The sequence below is a fragment of the Mustela putorius genome, unplaced genomic scaffold, assembly GCF_011764305.1.
Source record: "Mustela putorius furo isolate JIRA1106 unplaced genomic scaffold, ASM1176430v1.1 tig00537248_pilon_pilon_pilon, whole genome shotgun sequence".
Lineage (NCBI taxonomy): Eukaryota > Metazoa > Chordata > Mammalia > Carnivora > Mustelidae > Mustela > Mustela putorius.
The window spans coordinates 3,984,093-3,995,340 of record NW_025422387.1 but is presented as its reverse complement, the minus strand read 5'-3'; the positions used below and the strand labels follow the sequence as shown (position 1 = coordinate 3,995,340).

Here is an 11,248-nt window from a genome sequence, read left to right as displayed (position 1 = left end):
TGGCATACAGTAGGCCCACAATAAGCCCGGACAGTTTTTTACACTGGCTGGTGTTCTCTGAGGCAGAGCTCAAATCTTGCACTCACAGACTGGGCGGCTGCTCAACACCAGGACTGATTTTAAAGAAGGGGCCAGCCACACTGTGAGACGTCTCCTGTAATTTACTCTCAATAAAATGCCAACATTAAGAAAGTCCAAGCCCCCAAAGGAAAGCTCTCTAGCAAGGATGGTGGCACGGGACACTCCAATGGGAGCTCAGAACCCAGAGAAAGAAAACACGAACAGAGAAAAAAACATATTAGCCCGTTTAATTTATTTAAGAATCTTACAAAAAAAAGAAAAAGAAAGAAAACAAAACAAAACAAAAAACATGACAACGAAAATCTACAGAGTTTGTTATGCTTCATGGTTGATCGTTTTTTTTATATTGCAAGGGTAAACCTCGCTCAATGCAGCCAACACAAAGTTTATTGCATGAGACCCAATTTTTAAAGTTACATGATCAAAATGGTTGGAACAGTCACTTCTGGACACTTGGTACTGGGTTAACCACGGAAGGCTGGATGGAGCAGTGCAGTATCATCGGAACAGTGCGTACCCTTCACACGCTAACGGACATTCGAGACAGAGGAGCGATATAAAAAGGGAGATTTAAAAAAAGAGGACCAAATGAAAACAACCAAGAGTTTACAGCCACCTTAGTTTCAAATTGTCTTTGGATTCCATTGCATGTTGTCTCAAGATGCACCAAGTCAGATCAGTGAAGGAGGAAGATCTACACCTACGTATAAAAGTACCCTTTGCTCAGCAGAGGTAGAACCTGGCGGAAGTTTTATTGCAGAGACACAGCGTCCCTCTTCCCGCTTCTCATGCTCGATGGTACAAGTGGTTATTGAAAAATCGTGTCAGTAGTTTGCAGACTCAGTATAAACCACGAACAGGATGGTTCTTTTCTCTAACGGCGGGGAGACGACAACGTGCTCCGTAGGAACGAGTTCTCGCCCCTCCCGCGGAGTCAGGAAGAAGGCTCAAAGCTGCTTTATCCTCTTCAGTGCCGCGAGTACGGTCATCTCATCGCAAGAAAGGCCCTGGGGTGGGGAGGTGCATGAATGGGGTGTTCCCACGAAGGGGGCTGTGGACTGACCTTCCGACCCGGGGAGGGGGAGGCCTGAACCTCAAGAAGCAAGAAGAATCAACTTGGCCAGGGTGTGTCCCTTGCTGCGCAGGCGCTCTGAGCCGTCCTGCCACCATGGCGCCGGGGACAGTGGCCGCCCGTTGCCCGGCTCGGCACTCCTCCGGCACCAGAGGCAGGGAGCGGGCAGGCTGGACCTGAGCCGGGATTCTCACCCGAGCACATCTCTAACAGGCCCTAATTGAGGATATGCTCCGTTCCCGAGGCTTATTTCCATGCAGACAACTTGTAAAATTTTGAACAAGTCTAGCAAGCTGGAATAGGTGAGCGGAACATGTACATGAGTTAAAGGCCCAAGACATGCTCATGGCGATCCCACCTGGGGAGCATGAAGGAAGAGCTTTTTCATGGTGCAAAATCTTTGAAGTCTGCCTCCCCGCTGATGATTACCCACCGTTTTCATGAGCCACCCCCAGGTCTTCCCCATGGGCAACACTCATCGTCCAGAAGGCCTCAATCCAGCTCAGCAACGAGGCTGTGGGCGCCTCACCCAGCCAAGGGCCACTCACTGGTAGTTCAGTAGTGGTGAGAGCAGCTCAGGGCAGCCTGCTGGCCAGTCCACCCACGGCTAACGGTTCAAGAAGAAATCAGCCCACGAGCTGAAGGCTCCTGGAGCCTCTAGAGCAGTTGTGTGTCGCTCTCTTTGGGAGGACAACTGCTCCTTAAAGAACGTTTTTTACGGAGACCCACATGTACCAAGCCAGTCTCCCCATCTGCTGTTAAAATCCTAAACAGGTGAGAGCAAAAGCAGATTCCGTCTTCCCTACAAAGTAAATTTTTGATTTATTAATTTGCAGGTTAAACGTACAGGCCTGACTTCTTAAAAAAACAAAAACAAAACCAAAAAACCCTCAAAAACTTTGCAGCCAGCAGCAGGCCATCAACTAGTGGTCAGATCTGTAAGATTTTCCTCTCAGCTGAGCCACACAGGTGAAGGCTTTGGTACAGGCCTGAAAAACTGCGAGGGTAGGAGCAAGTTGGGTTACTGAAAAGCTACATTGGATCCCAAATGCACTGAAGAAGTTAGAGGAGCTTAAAGGAAGTCTTGGGAAGAAATTTTTTTTATGTGAAAACATCAGGCTCACTATAGCTTCCAAAGAGCAACATAAATGAGCGTAACTAGTCATATAATGACAGTATCAGAAATTGCACTCAAGTACATTCCCCCCAATACAATGCATTGCACACAGTAAAAATTTGTAATAAAAATGCAAACACAATCAGGCATGTTGAAAAATATTAACACAAAACAGACATAGGAATTCTATAGTAAAGATGCAAAACTGAATTCTAAAATATATGAACAAATTCAACTAAGAAGTTTTCCATACTTTTATATATAAAAAAAAAAGTAGAAGATGTCCCATATGGGAAGTCAAGAAAAGAATAAATAGGATGGAAGGGAGGAGGGAAAGGGAAAAACAAGTGGATGGGGTCCCAATTTACAAGAAATATTTACATTCAGAATTCAAAAAAACTCAACATTTCTATATATACACATTTATGTACATATATATAAGTACAGCATAAAATCAGAAGGTGGGTTTTGAATTTCACCTCAAGTACTCAGAAAAAACTACTAGCTAGCTTGAGTTGCGGGTATCTATGTGCGTTTCCTTCACTTACGCGCCCTTAAAAGACACTGCATTTGTATTCGAGAACTGGCATCCCATAACGAGTCTCCACAAACGGTTTCTGCTCGCGGCTAGAGCCACGAGGTGGACTGCCTCCACACTCCAGCAGCACAGTGTGCCTGGCCCCGTGCGCGGGTATGCTATTACACAGGGAGACCCCAGATCCAGGAGGGGTAGTCGCTAAATGCCCATTGTCACAGTGGTTTTCTTGGCCACTGGGATGCCTGAACTAACCCAACGTCTGGCTAACCGGATCCCAGCCTAACAGCAACTCTTATTAGCACCGTTCTCAGAAACTACCAAGTATCCCTCAGGTATGTTTTTAAAGTAAGAGATTATAGACACAGACAATCCTCTTCGTATCTTATTAAGAAAAGGACCAAAAGGGAAAGTACTTTTCCTCTGCTCCTACTTTCATAAACTGAGATGCAACAATCATTTGTAATCTACTACTGCTTTCTGCCTTCTTGCTAAACTGGGAAGGAGAGGGGGTGCGGGAAAAGGTTCCCACTATTCAAATGTAAATGCTGTCCTGGTGCCCTTTCTGGTGGTGCCTGTTACCAGTTCTAATAGCATGACACGGAGGCCAGCAAATGAATGCCCCAGGGGCTGTGGACACGGGACTGGGCCCCTAAGATGTTACAGTCCTCTGGAGCTTGGTAATCTAGAACTTGACCTCTACAGATGAAGCACACTAACGTGAAAAGGGCTCCTGCTGCAGCTCAAACCATTTTCTGAAGTGCGAACTGACTGCACGGGAATAAATATATGTACACGAACACACACACGCACGCTGCTCTGGATGCAAGTTCTGGCTACCTTCTACACGGACGGAAAGAAAAGATGCTGAAAGTCTATCTGCAACACAGCAGCAAAAAGGGGAAAATGCTTCAGATATTTACTTTCTGATCAAGCTGCATTTCAAGAAATACTTCGTTAATACTTTGCATCATCGATGCTGACCTGGATAATCCCACTAAACCGCAGCCGGAGGCCTTGCGGTGTGGAGATTGCTAAACTCGGGGAACACCAATTCCCCCCGAGATACCAGCTGAGCAGCTCTGGACTTAGGAAGTGGTTTTCAGCACAATAGACACTGTAAACTCTGAAAACACAAACATGGTTTATAATCAAATCTTGGTCCTCAGAGCCGTATTGCTAAAAAGGGAGGAAAGGCATTGCAGGGGCCAAAAGCATCGGGTTCAACAAGGCCCTGGGGTCAGACGTGGCATTCAGATCCTGAAATACACGGGCCTGTTTTACAGAAGTTTGCTGTTGTTAAGACTTGATTTTTTGACAGAGGAGGGCCTTGAATGCTGGACAGCCCCATGCTGACCCACCTGAACTTGCTGACTTAGGTAAGGGCACAGTGTCAAGGTCCTGTGTTCAACCTCCAGGGAAGGGGACGAGCAGCACACTCTTGGTGCTTAACACAGCCCACGCCATGATGGGTATGATGGACAGGGGGATGTGGCAGCTCGGGTCCCCCTCCATTTACACTGATTGCCTTTTTGAGGTCTCCTTGGAGACTTTTCAGAGGCCTTACTTCTGGACCTTATTTCTAAGAGCAAAACAAAGCTGTTCCTCAAAGAACAGAATATACCGATGCCCTTTGCATCAAGATAGCTGTTCAAAGGGCAAACGTTGCATCAGGAATTGTGGGGGTCAACTAACCGCATCCTACAGAATCCTCGTACTGATGCTTGGCAATAAGCACACCCTGCGAGAAAGATAACCCCACACAAAAAAGAGGGAAGCTGGGCCAAGAGCCCATGAGAAATCTGCCATTCTGTCTCACTGAGGGGAGCAGGTCTGTTAGGGTTCCCATCCCCAACTCTCTGTCACTTCAGCGTGCTGATGGACGCTGTGCAGGCTTCCGGTTTCCACAGAGAGGAACTAACTGAGAAGCTTTGCTGCAGGTGGGACGATCTGCCCTAACAAGGAACATTGGTCGATCTTCAGATGGATCATGCCTGAGATAGCCTAGACTGAGGAGGAAAGTTGCATCCACTTGGCAAAACATGCCAAAGAACAGAAATTACCGGCAATGTGTTCTTCTAGGTATTAAGAATAAATAAAGGAAACTTACAGTAAACTTGACATAAGCGAACTGGGGCGTAAAGGGACACAGGAAGCGGAAAGCCCTAGCTTGCCTTCACTGAACATACATCCCACCTGATTCGCTAAAAGTTTAAAAAGTAACAAAAGAGAACAATTCAGTTTGAGCAACATTCAAAAGATCAATCACTTCACCCCTTCCTCGACACCATCTCCGTTTCGAGGGTGAGCCCGACAGAAGTCCAAACAGAAGGCTCTCGGAGCGCCGAGCAACACTCGAGTTCTGCGGAGTCCCCGTCACGGACTGCTTCCGAAGGTGGTGAGGGCCTAAACACGAGTCCACTTCTGGTTAGTATCATAACTTTTTATTTGACACCTACAAGATTGTGGTATCTTGTAGCTTTTGACCAGGTTTATACAATCTCAATTTTTCATAGTGCAACCTGTGCAAGCAAAAAAAGGGGGGGGGGAGGAAAACAAAAGGAAACAAAAGAACCAATTGTCCCCTCACTTGTTTTTATAAACATCTATTATAGGCGAAACAAAACTCACCCATATTGTAGATAAGTATCTATTCACATTTGTACATCACCATTTTTAACAGCTTGAGATAAACTCTACAATGTCTTACAACACATTAAACAATATTCACGTTACTGGGTAACAACAATAACAACAAGAAATAAACATACAGCAGAAGCCTCAAGTGTCTCCTCATTGTCTAGTTTACAGCTCAAGTACGGTTTCCTTTTTTATGAGTGACAAATTAAGATAATGAAGTAAAAAAAAAAGATTGTTTGCAAGAAGGAAGCCAATTTGTATTTCTTTCTAAAACTATCTTTAAGTTAAGGAAAGTGTAATTTTAAGAAAAGCAGGCTTGTAGCCATTTTTGCAGCACACATTAGGAATACTATTAATACATTAAAATTAACTTTTTAAGAGTTTTACCACAAAAAAATGTATGTACTCGTTACCTTGACCAGAAACCTGGGGCAGGGAGAATGGGGAAGGGGCTAAGATTTGCAGGGTAAGAAGCAATACCCAGATATAAACACTATAAAAATGCAATAACCAATGCTGTACATCTACAAATGTTTCTCTCCGTTACTTGACTTGTTTTAGTCTTGTTTACGCATGCTTTCAAAGACATGCACTGTCAGAACAAAACTAGAAAAGAACCTGAATGCATGATATGCAACCTTTCATTTCATGCTTTAATAAACCTATTGTTTAATAAGTTGGAAAAAGAAACCAATATATATTTTCTATATTTATAGACTCAAAACACATGCTTCTGGGGAGAACTCCCACAGCAGTTGCATGGATGTACTGCGTTAACCCTGAGCACTGTGTAACATAAAAGTAAAGCCAGTTTGGGAAGTTCCAAGCATTTTTAAACCAATTGTGGTTTGTAGCCTTTAACAAACTCACAAACAAACAGACACACACGCACGCGCACATATCCCTCTGCTCACCCAAAGTAAAAGCATATGGGAAGTACCATGGGAAAAGCAAAGGAAAGACATATGTACCCCCATCGGCACTGCTGATTTTCAGTTTTGCTATCTATTCCAGGTTTGTCCTTACTCCCAAAAAAATTAACTAGAGAGAGCACAACTGAAAAAAAAATTATAATTCTTTGGAAACTGTCCCTGATTTTTATGCAAATGATATGCTTCAACAGCATTTCAGATACATCCATGTCGAAACCTGTCTGTTCTTACGCGTTGCTCAAGTTGGCGATGCTCTGAGGGTGGCGCTGCTGCCAGAGCTGCTTCTGCTGGACTGCAAGCTGTTGAGACTGGTCTGAAGTTGACAGGAGATTTACAAGTGGAGACACACAATTTGCAGGAATGATCAAACCTGCAATTAGAAACAAGAATTTTGGGAGGGTGCATCCAAGACAGCCGTATATCCCAGCTTCACAGCACATTCCGAGTGAAGCACACTATTAAGTGGAACAAAGACGCCGCCACACAAAAATGAAATAAATACCTAATAACTGAAATGGCCCCTTCAGAAGTAACCTAATTCCTCGGCAGCATCACCCACAAATACCTAAGCATCTGCATGTCTACAGCAACACCAACTTGGTGGTGGAACAGAAAGGTCAAATACAGTGTCTCCCGATCTACCTTTGCATCTTCACAAATGCACATCAACACAACCTTCTCTGGCCAAGTGCTAACGTAGCAGGAAGAGCACAGGACAGCGGCTGCAAACTCAAAGGCTGACTGAAGCAGGTTAACTGTCAAGCGGTCACAGTACAGATGTCAGCAAACGGGGGAAAGTAGACGTCCTGGCAAAGAACTGGAACTCCTCTCATCTGGGAACAGGGGCTCGATGTGTCACAGAAGCTGATGCGTGTACACAGCCGTGTGTGTGCACACACGCACCTTTTGAGAAAATGAAAAGCCCGGCTTCTGACCTTTAAATGTTGGCAACTAATTCAAATGCAAACTTGCGACAACTGAAAATATTTGAGGGTCAAAAAAATGTTCATGGACTATCTCTGGCCCACAGACTGCCAATCTGCCACTCAAGATAAAAAAGGAAGGCTGTGGCAAATCAAACAAATGTGGAGGGACAGGGAAAGCTCCCTGCAAAGCCTGTGAGCGGGCGGTAGGTGCAGCTGGCCTGCTCTGCCCATGCTCTTCCCAAAGCTCCAGGCCGGCCTCTGCGCACAGCAACATTCGTTTCAGTCTCGATGTGGACTCAGTGAACATCAAACAGCAGACTTCCAGGACTCCTTGGCAAGAGGCGGGCTTAGTCTTTACACAAGAAAGGCTGTGCAGACGGCAACAATGAGGAAGGGGAGCAGGAACAGCTGAGAGCAGTGTAAGGAAAATGACCATATCATAACTTCAGCCAGAATCAACAATGCCCATCTGAGGACTTACCTTCCGTTCAGTCTTTTAAGAACATATATATCAAGCTCTATTCCACTACTAGAATAGATACTGAGATTTTTAAAATGTAAGAATCAAAATTTTTTTAAAAAAAGGCTCTGATTTTTTCCCAATAACTCAACCCCCCAAAATTAAACTCACCTACAATACGTTGTCCATCCTCTGTTCTTAGCCGAACTATCTGCATCTTCACATTTGTGCCACTGACAGACGCTAGAACACCCTCAACTTTTGTCCAGACACTCAGAACGGAGCCACATAATACATAATACGTGCGGCAGCGAAGACCTATTTCACAAACTAATCCCAAGCTGGCTTTTTTGCAGTTGCCACGCCTAGGATAGATAGGGGGGAAAATATGTATGTATACAGACACACACACACACACACACACACGTCTCACAAAGTCTACCTAGGTTTCAACTGGACAATGTTCTGGCACGATTTGCCCTTCTTTACTGACAGTTTCTTAGATTACATCCTTTAACATACTGGATCATCCTTTCCAATTTAAGGTATTACTGCCAATTTTTTAAGTTTCTAAGATTTATTTTAGAAAATAAAATTTCTGGGGCCTGACTCTCTGTAAAAGGGTTAACTTACTGGTTTCAATATCCATTTAAAAGGTCTGTCATTTTAACATCCATCAGTTTACTATATTAATGTTAGCTTATCAAATAATTCTGTGTTACCTCTAAAAATTATTAAACCAATATATTCTAAATCTTGAACTGGGAAGGGCCTCAGCAAACCAAAATAATGAAAATTTTTAAATACTGTAAAAAAAGGAAGACATGGTTTACGGTTAAAAATTATTTAGACATTTCATCAATAAAATCATCTTTCAAATAATAATTCAAGAAAACACACAGTATCGGGCACCTTTCTTGTTAGTACTCAAAGCAAATGTTTTAGAGAGAACTTCTGTAAGTTAACTTTAAAAATATTTTATCTTGAAAACTTTTCCTAAGTTCCAAAAGCACTAATCTCCTCTCAAAATGAAAACGAAACACTGCTCCTTTCAAATTTACCTACCTACATGTGTCTAAAAAACACCTAGCTAAAATTCATCTACATCCTATATTCCTTTTCATAAAGTGGGCTGGACACCCTACTGAATGTTAAGTGGATAAGAAAACAGTGAGACCTCTGATCTGCAATGTATTAAAATATCCCATACAAGGCCCTGAAATGAACATTGTAAGAGGCATTTATCAGGGCGCCTGGGTGGCTCAGTGGGTTAAGCCGCTGCCTTGAGATCGAGTCCCGCATCGGGCTCTCTGCTCAGCAGGGAGCCTGCTTCCCTCTCTCTCTCTCTCTGCCTGCCTCTCCATCTACTTGTGATTTCTCTCTGTCAAATAAATAAATAAAATCTTAAAAAAAAAAAAAAAAAAAAGAGGCGTTTATCACATTGTGACTCGAAAGAATAGCCCTCGAGCCAACCTAGTAGCACAGCAGGATCAGTTCCCAGGCTCAACAACACATTTTCTGGTGCTGTCAGCAACTCTTAGTTTCCTACAAGTCCCCTAGCCTTAAAAATGAAACTGATCTGGGACACCAGTAAAGTTTAAAAAAAAGAAAGGGGGAAAAAAAAAATAAAGGAAGGGAAGGAAGAAAAGGAGGGAAAACAAGTAAGTCTCAGCAAGAATGACAGTCAAGTCCGTATGGCCTGACGACACTTGGTCAGAAGTTACAAGCGTTAGTGAAGAGAAGAGGGGACACCCAGTAGGCGTGGTCCACAGACAGACAAGTATCTCTGATAGAAGGCATGACACCTAACAATAATCTTTTTGTGGACAGCTAGAGAGTGAAGGTGTTCTTAAATTAAATCTTCATTACATTTTGGATAATATGGTGAAAAACATGAAAATACTAACCAATAGGCATGAGTACAAGTATCTGCAGAGGAATTATATTGATCTAACCAGTGGATCAGGGCATCATCTGAGACTACCTGTGAAAATAAGATGAAAATTCCATTGAAACAGTATTGTTTTAAACAACCTGGTCGCCTTCTTATAGTCTCTTAAGCCAACTTACACACGTCTCAGTATGGACAATCTGACCCTTGCTACTGGCTGCATTTGCGTGCCACTCATGAAGTCCTGCCTTCCTATGTAATAAATGTTTCAAACAGTCGGTTTAATCACAATTGTTTACAAATGAAACTAGCCAGGAGAAACAGTAATATAAGGTAATACTAAAAATTAACAGTAATGTTAGGAAAAAATGTTGTCATTCACTGTTTTTCTACAAATCACTGCAAAATATAAATACGGCGGTTCTAATTTCTGTAGTTAGCACTGGAAGTTTCCTTTTTTGACAACACAAGCTGTTTCAAATAATCATTTTACAATTTTCTTAATGGTAGATAACATTAAGACTGGGATGTTAATGTAGCAACACTGGACATGTTTTCTGAAAACAATTTTCCAGTAATCAAATAGGAAAAATTGACAAAACCACCTTAAAATATAGACATATAGCTCTCCTAAACAGTTTCAACATGTTATAAAACAAGTACTCATAAATAGTATAAGGTGTACAAATGAAAAAATACCTTCTTATATTTCTTTTTTAGGTCAGCATAAATTTCTAATTTGAGCTGTTTCCCAGTATTTGGTCTATAAACTAAGAAAAGCTTCTTTTTAGGGTTCACTTCTTTAACTAAGATGGCAGTTTTCTTGTTGTTCCTTATCTATTTAAAAAAAGAGAGAGAGAAAGTATAAGGATCCGTGCTGCACACTTGAAGATAAGCTTGTTTGTACCATCACATTAGCAAATCAATCCTCTGAAAGACTACTGCTGAGTAAGCACATGGATAGGGAACTGTGGACAAGGATGGCAGCTGCTCATCTACCTGAGTTTCACGAGGCCCGACCCAAATAAACGTTCCTGGGTCCTAAATGTGGGGTATGCTGAACACATACGTCGATGGCCAAGATACTTCTTAGAAGACTGTTTTGAATAAAGCTTTAAACACTAGTGTCCAGTAGAGGTAACTGTGCTTGTTCTAGTCCATCCATGTTCTTGCCTCAGACATCCATGAGGGAGGAGTCTAGGTAGTGGGGCAGACTCTTTGGAGGAAAATCCTATTACCTCTAACTATGTTTAAAATTTTTCATAATAAAACATTGTTAAAAAACTTTTCTCTCGGGATGCCTGGGTGGCTCAGTTGGTTAAGCATCTGCCTTCAGCCCAGGTCGGGATTCTACGATCCTGGGATCAAGTCCCACCATCAGGCTCTCTGCTAGGTGGGGAGCCTGCCCCTCCCTCTACCTGCCGCTTTCTCTGCTTGTGCCCTTTCTAGCTCAGACAAATAAATAAATAAATATCTAAAAAAAAAAAAAAATAGGGGCACCTGGGTGGCTCAGTGGCTTTCAGCTCAGGTCTTGATCCCAGGGTCCTGGGATCGAGCGAGCTCCTCTCTGCTCAGCAGGGAGCCTGCTTCTCTG

At 42.9% G+C, this 11,248-nt stretch overlaps 1 protein-coding gene across 3 annotated transcripts in view; it reads right to left on the bottom strand.

The window, feature by feature from the left end:
* Nucleotides 1-296: 296 nt before the first annotated feature.
* The window catches only part of SBNO1 (strawberry notch homolog 1), a 57,861-nt gene continuing 46,909 nt past the window's right edge, over nt 297-11,248 (bottom strand). For all 3 annotated transcript variants that reach the window (XM_004753116.3, XM_004753115.3, XM_004753117.3), the window contains exons 29-32: nt 10,354-10,491; nt 9,671-9,747; nt 7,935-8,128; nt 297-6,747 (exon numbers count right to left, since the gene is read on the bottom strand). In XM_004753116.3, the coding sequence (XP_004753173.1) occupies nt 6,605-6,747; nt 7,935-8,128; nt 9,671-9,747; nt 10,354-10,491 (552 nt within the window). In that variant the 3' untranslated portion in view covers nt 297-6,604. The remainder of the gene's footprint in view (nt 6,748-7,934; nt 8,129-9,670; nt 9,748-10,353; nt 10,492-11,248) is intronic.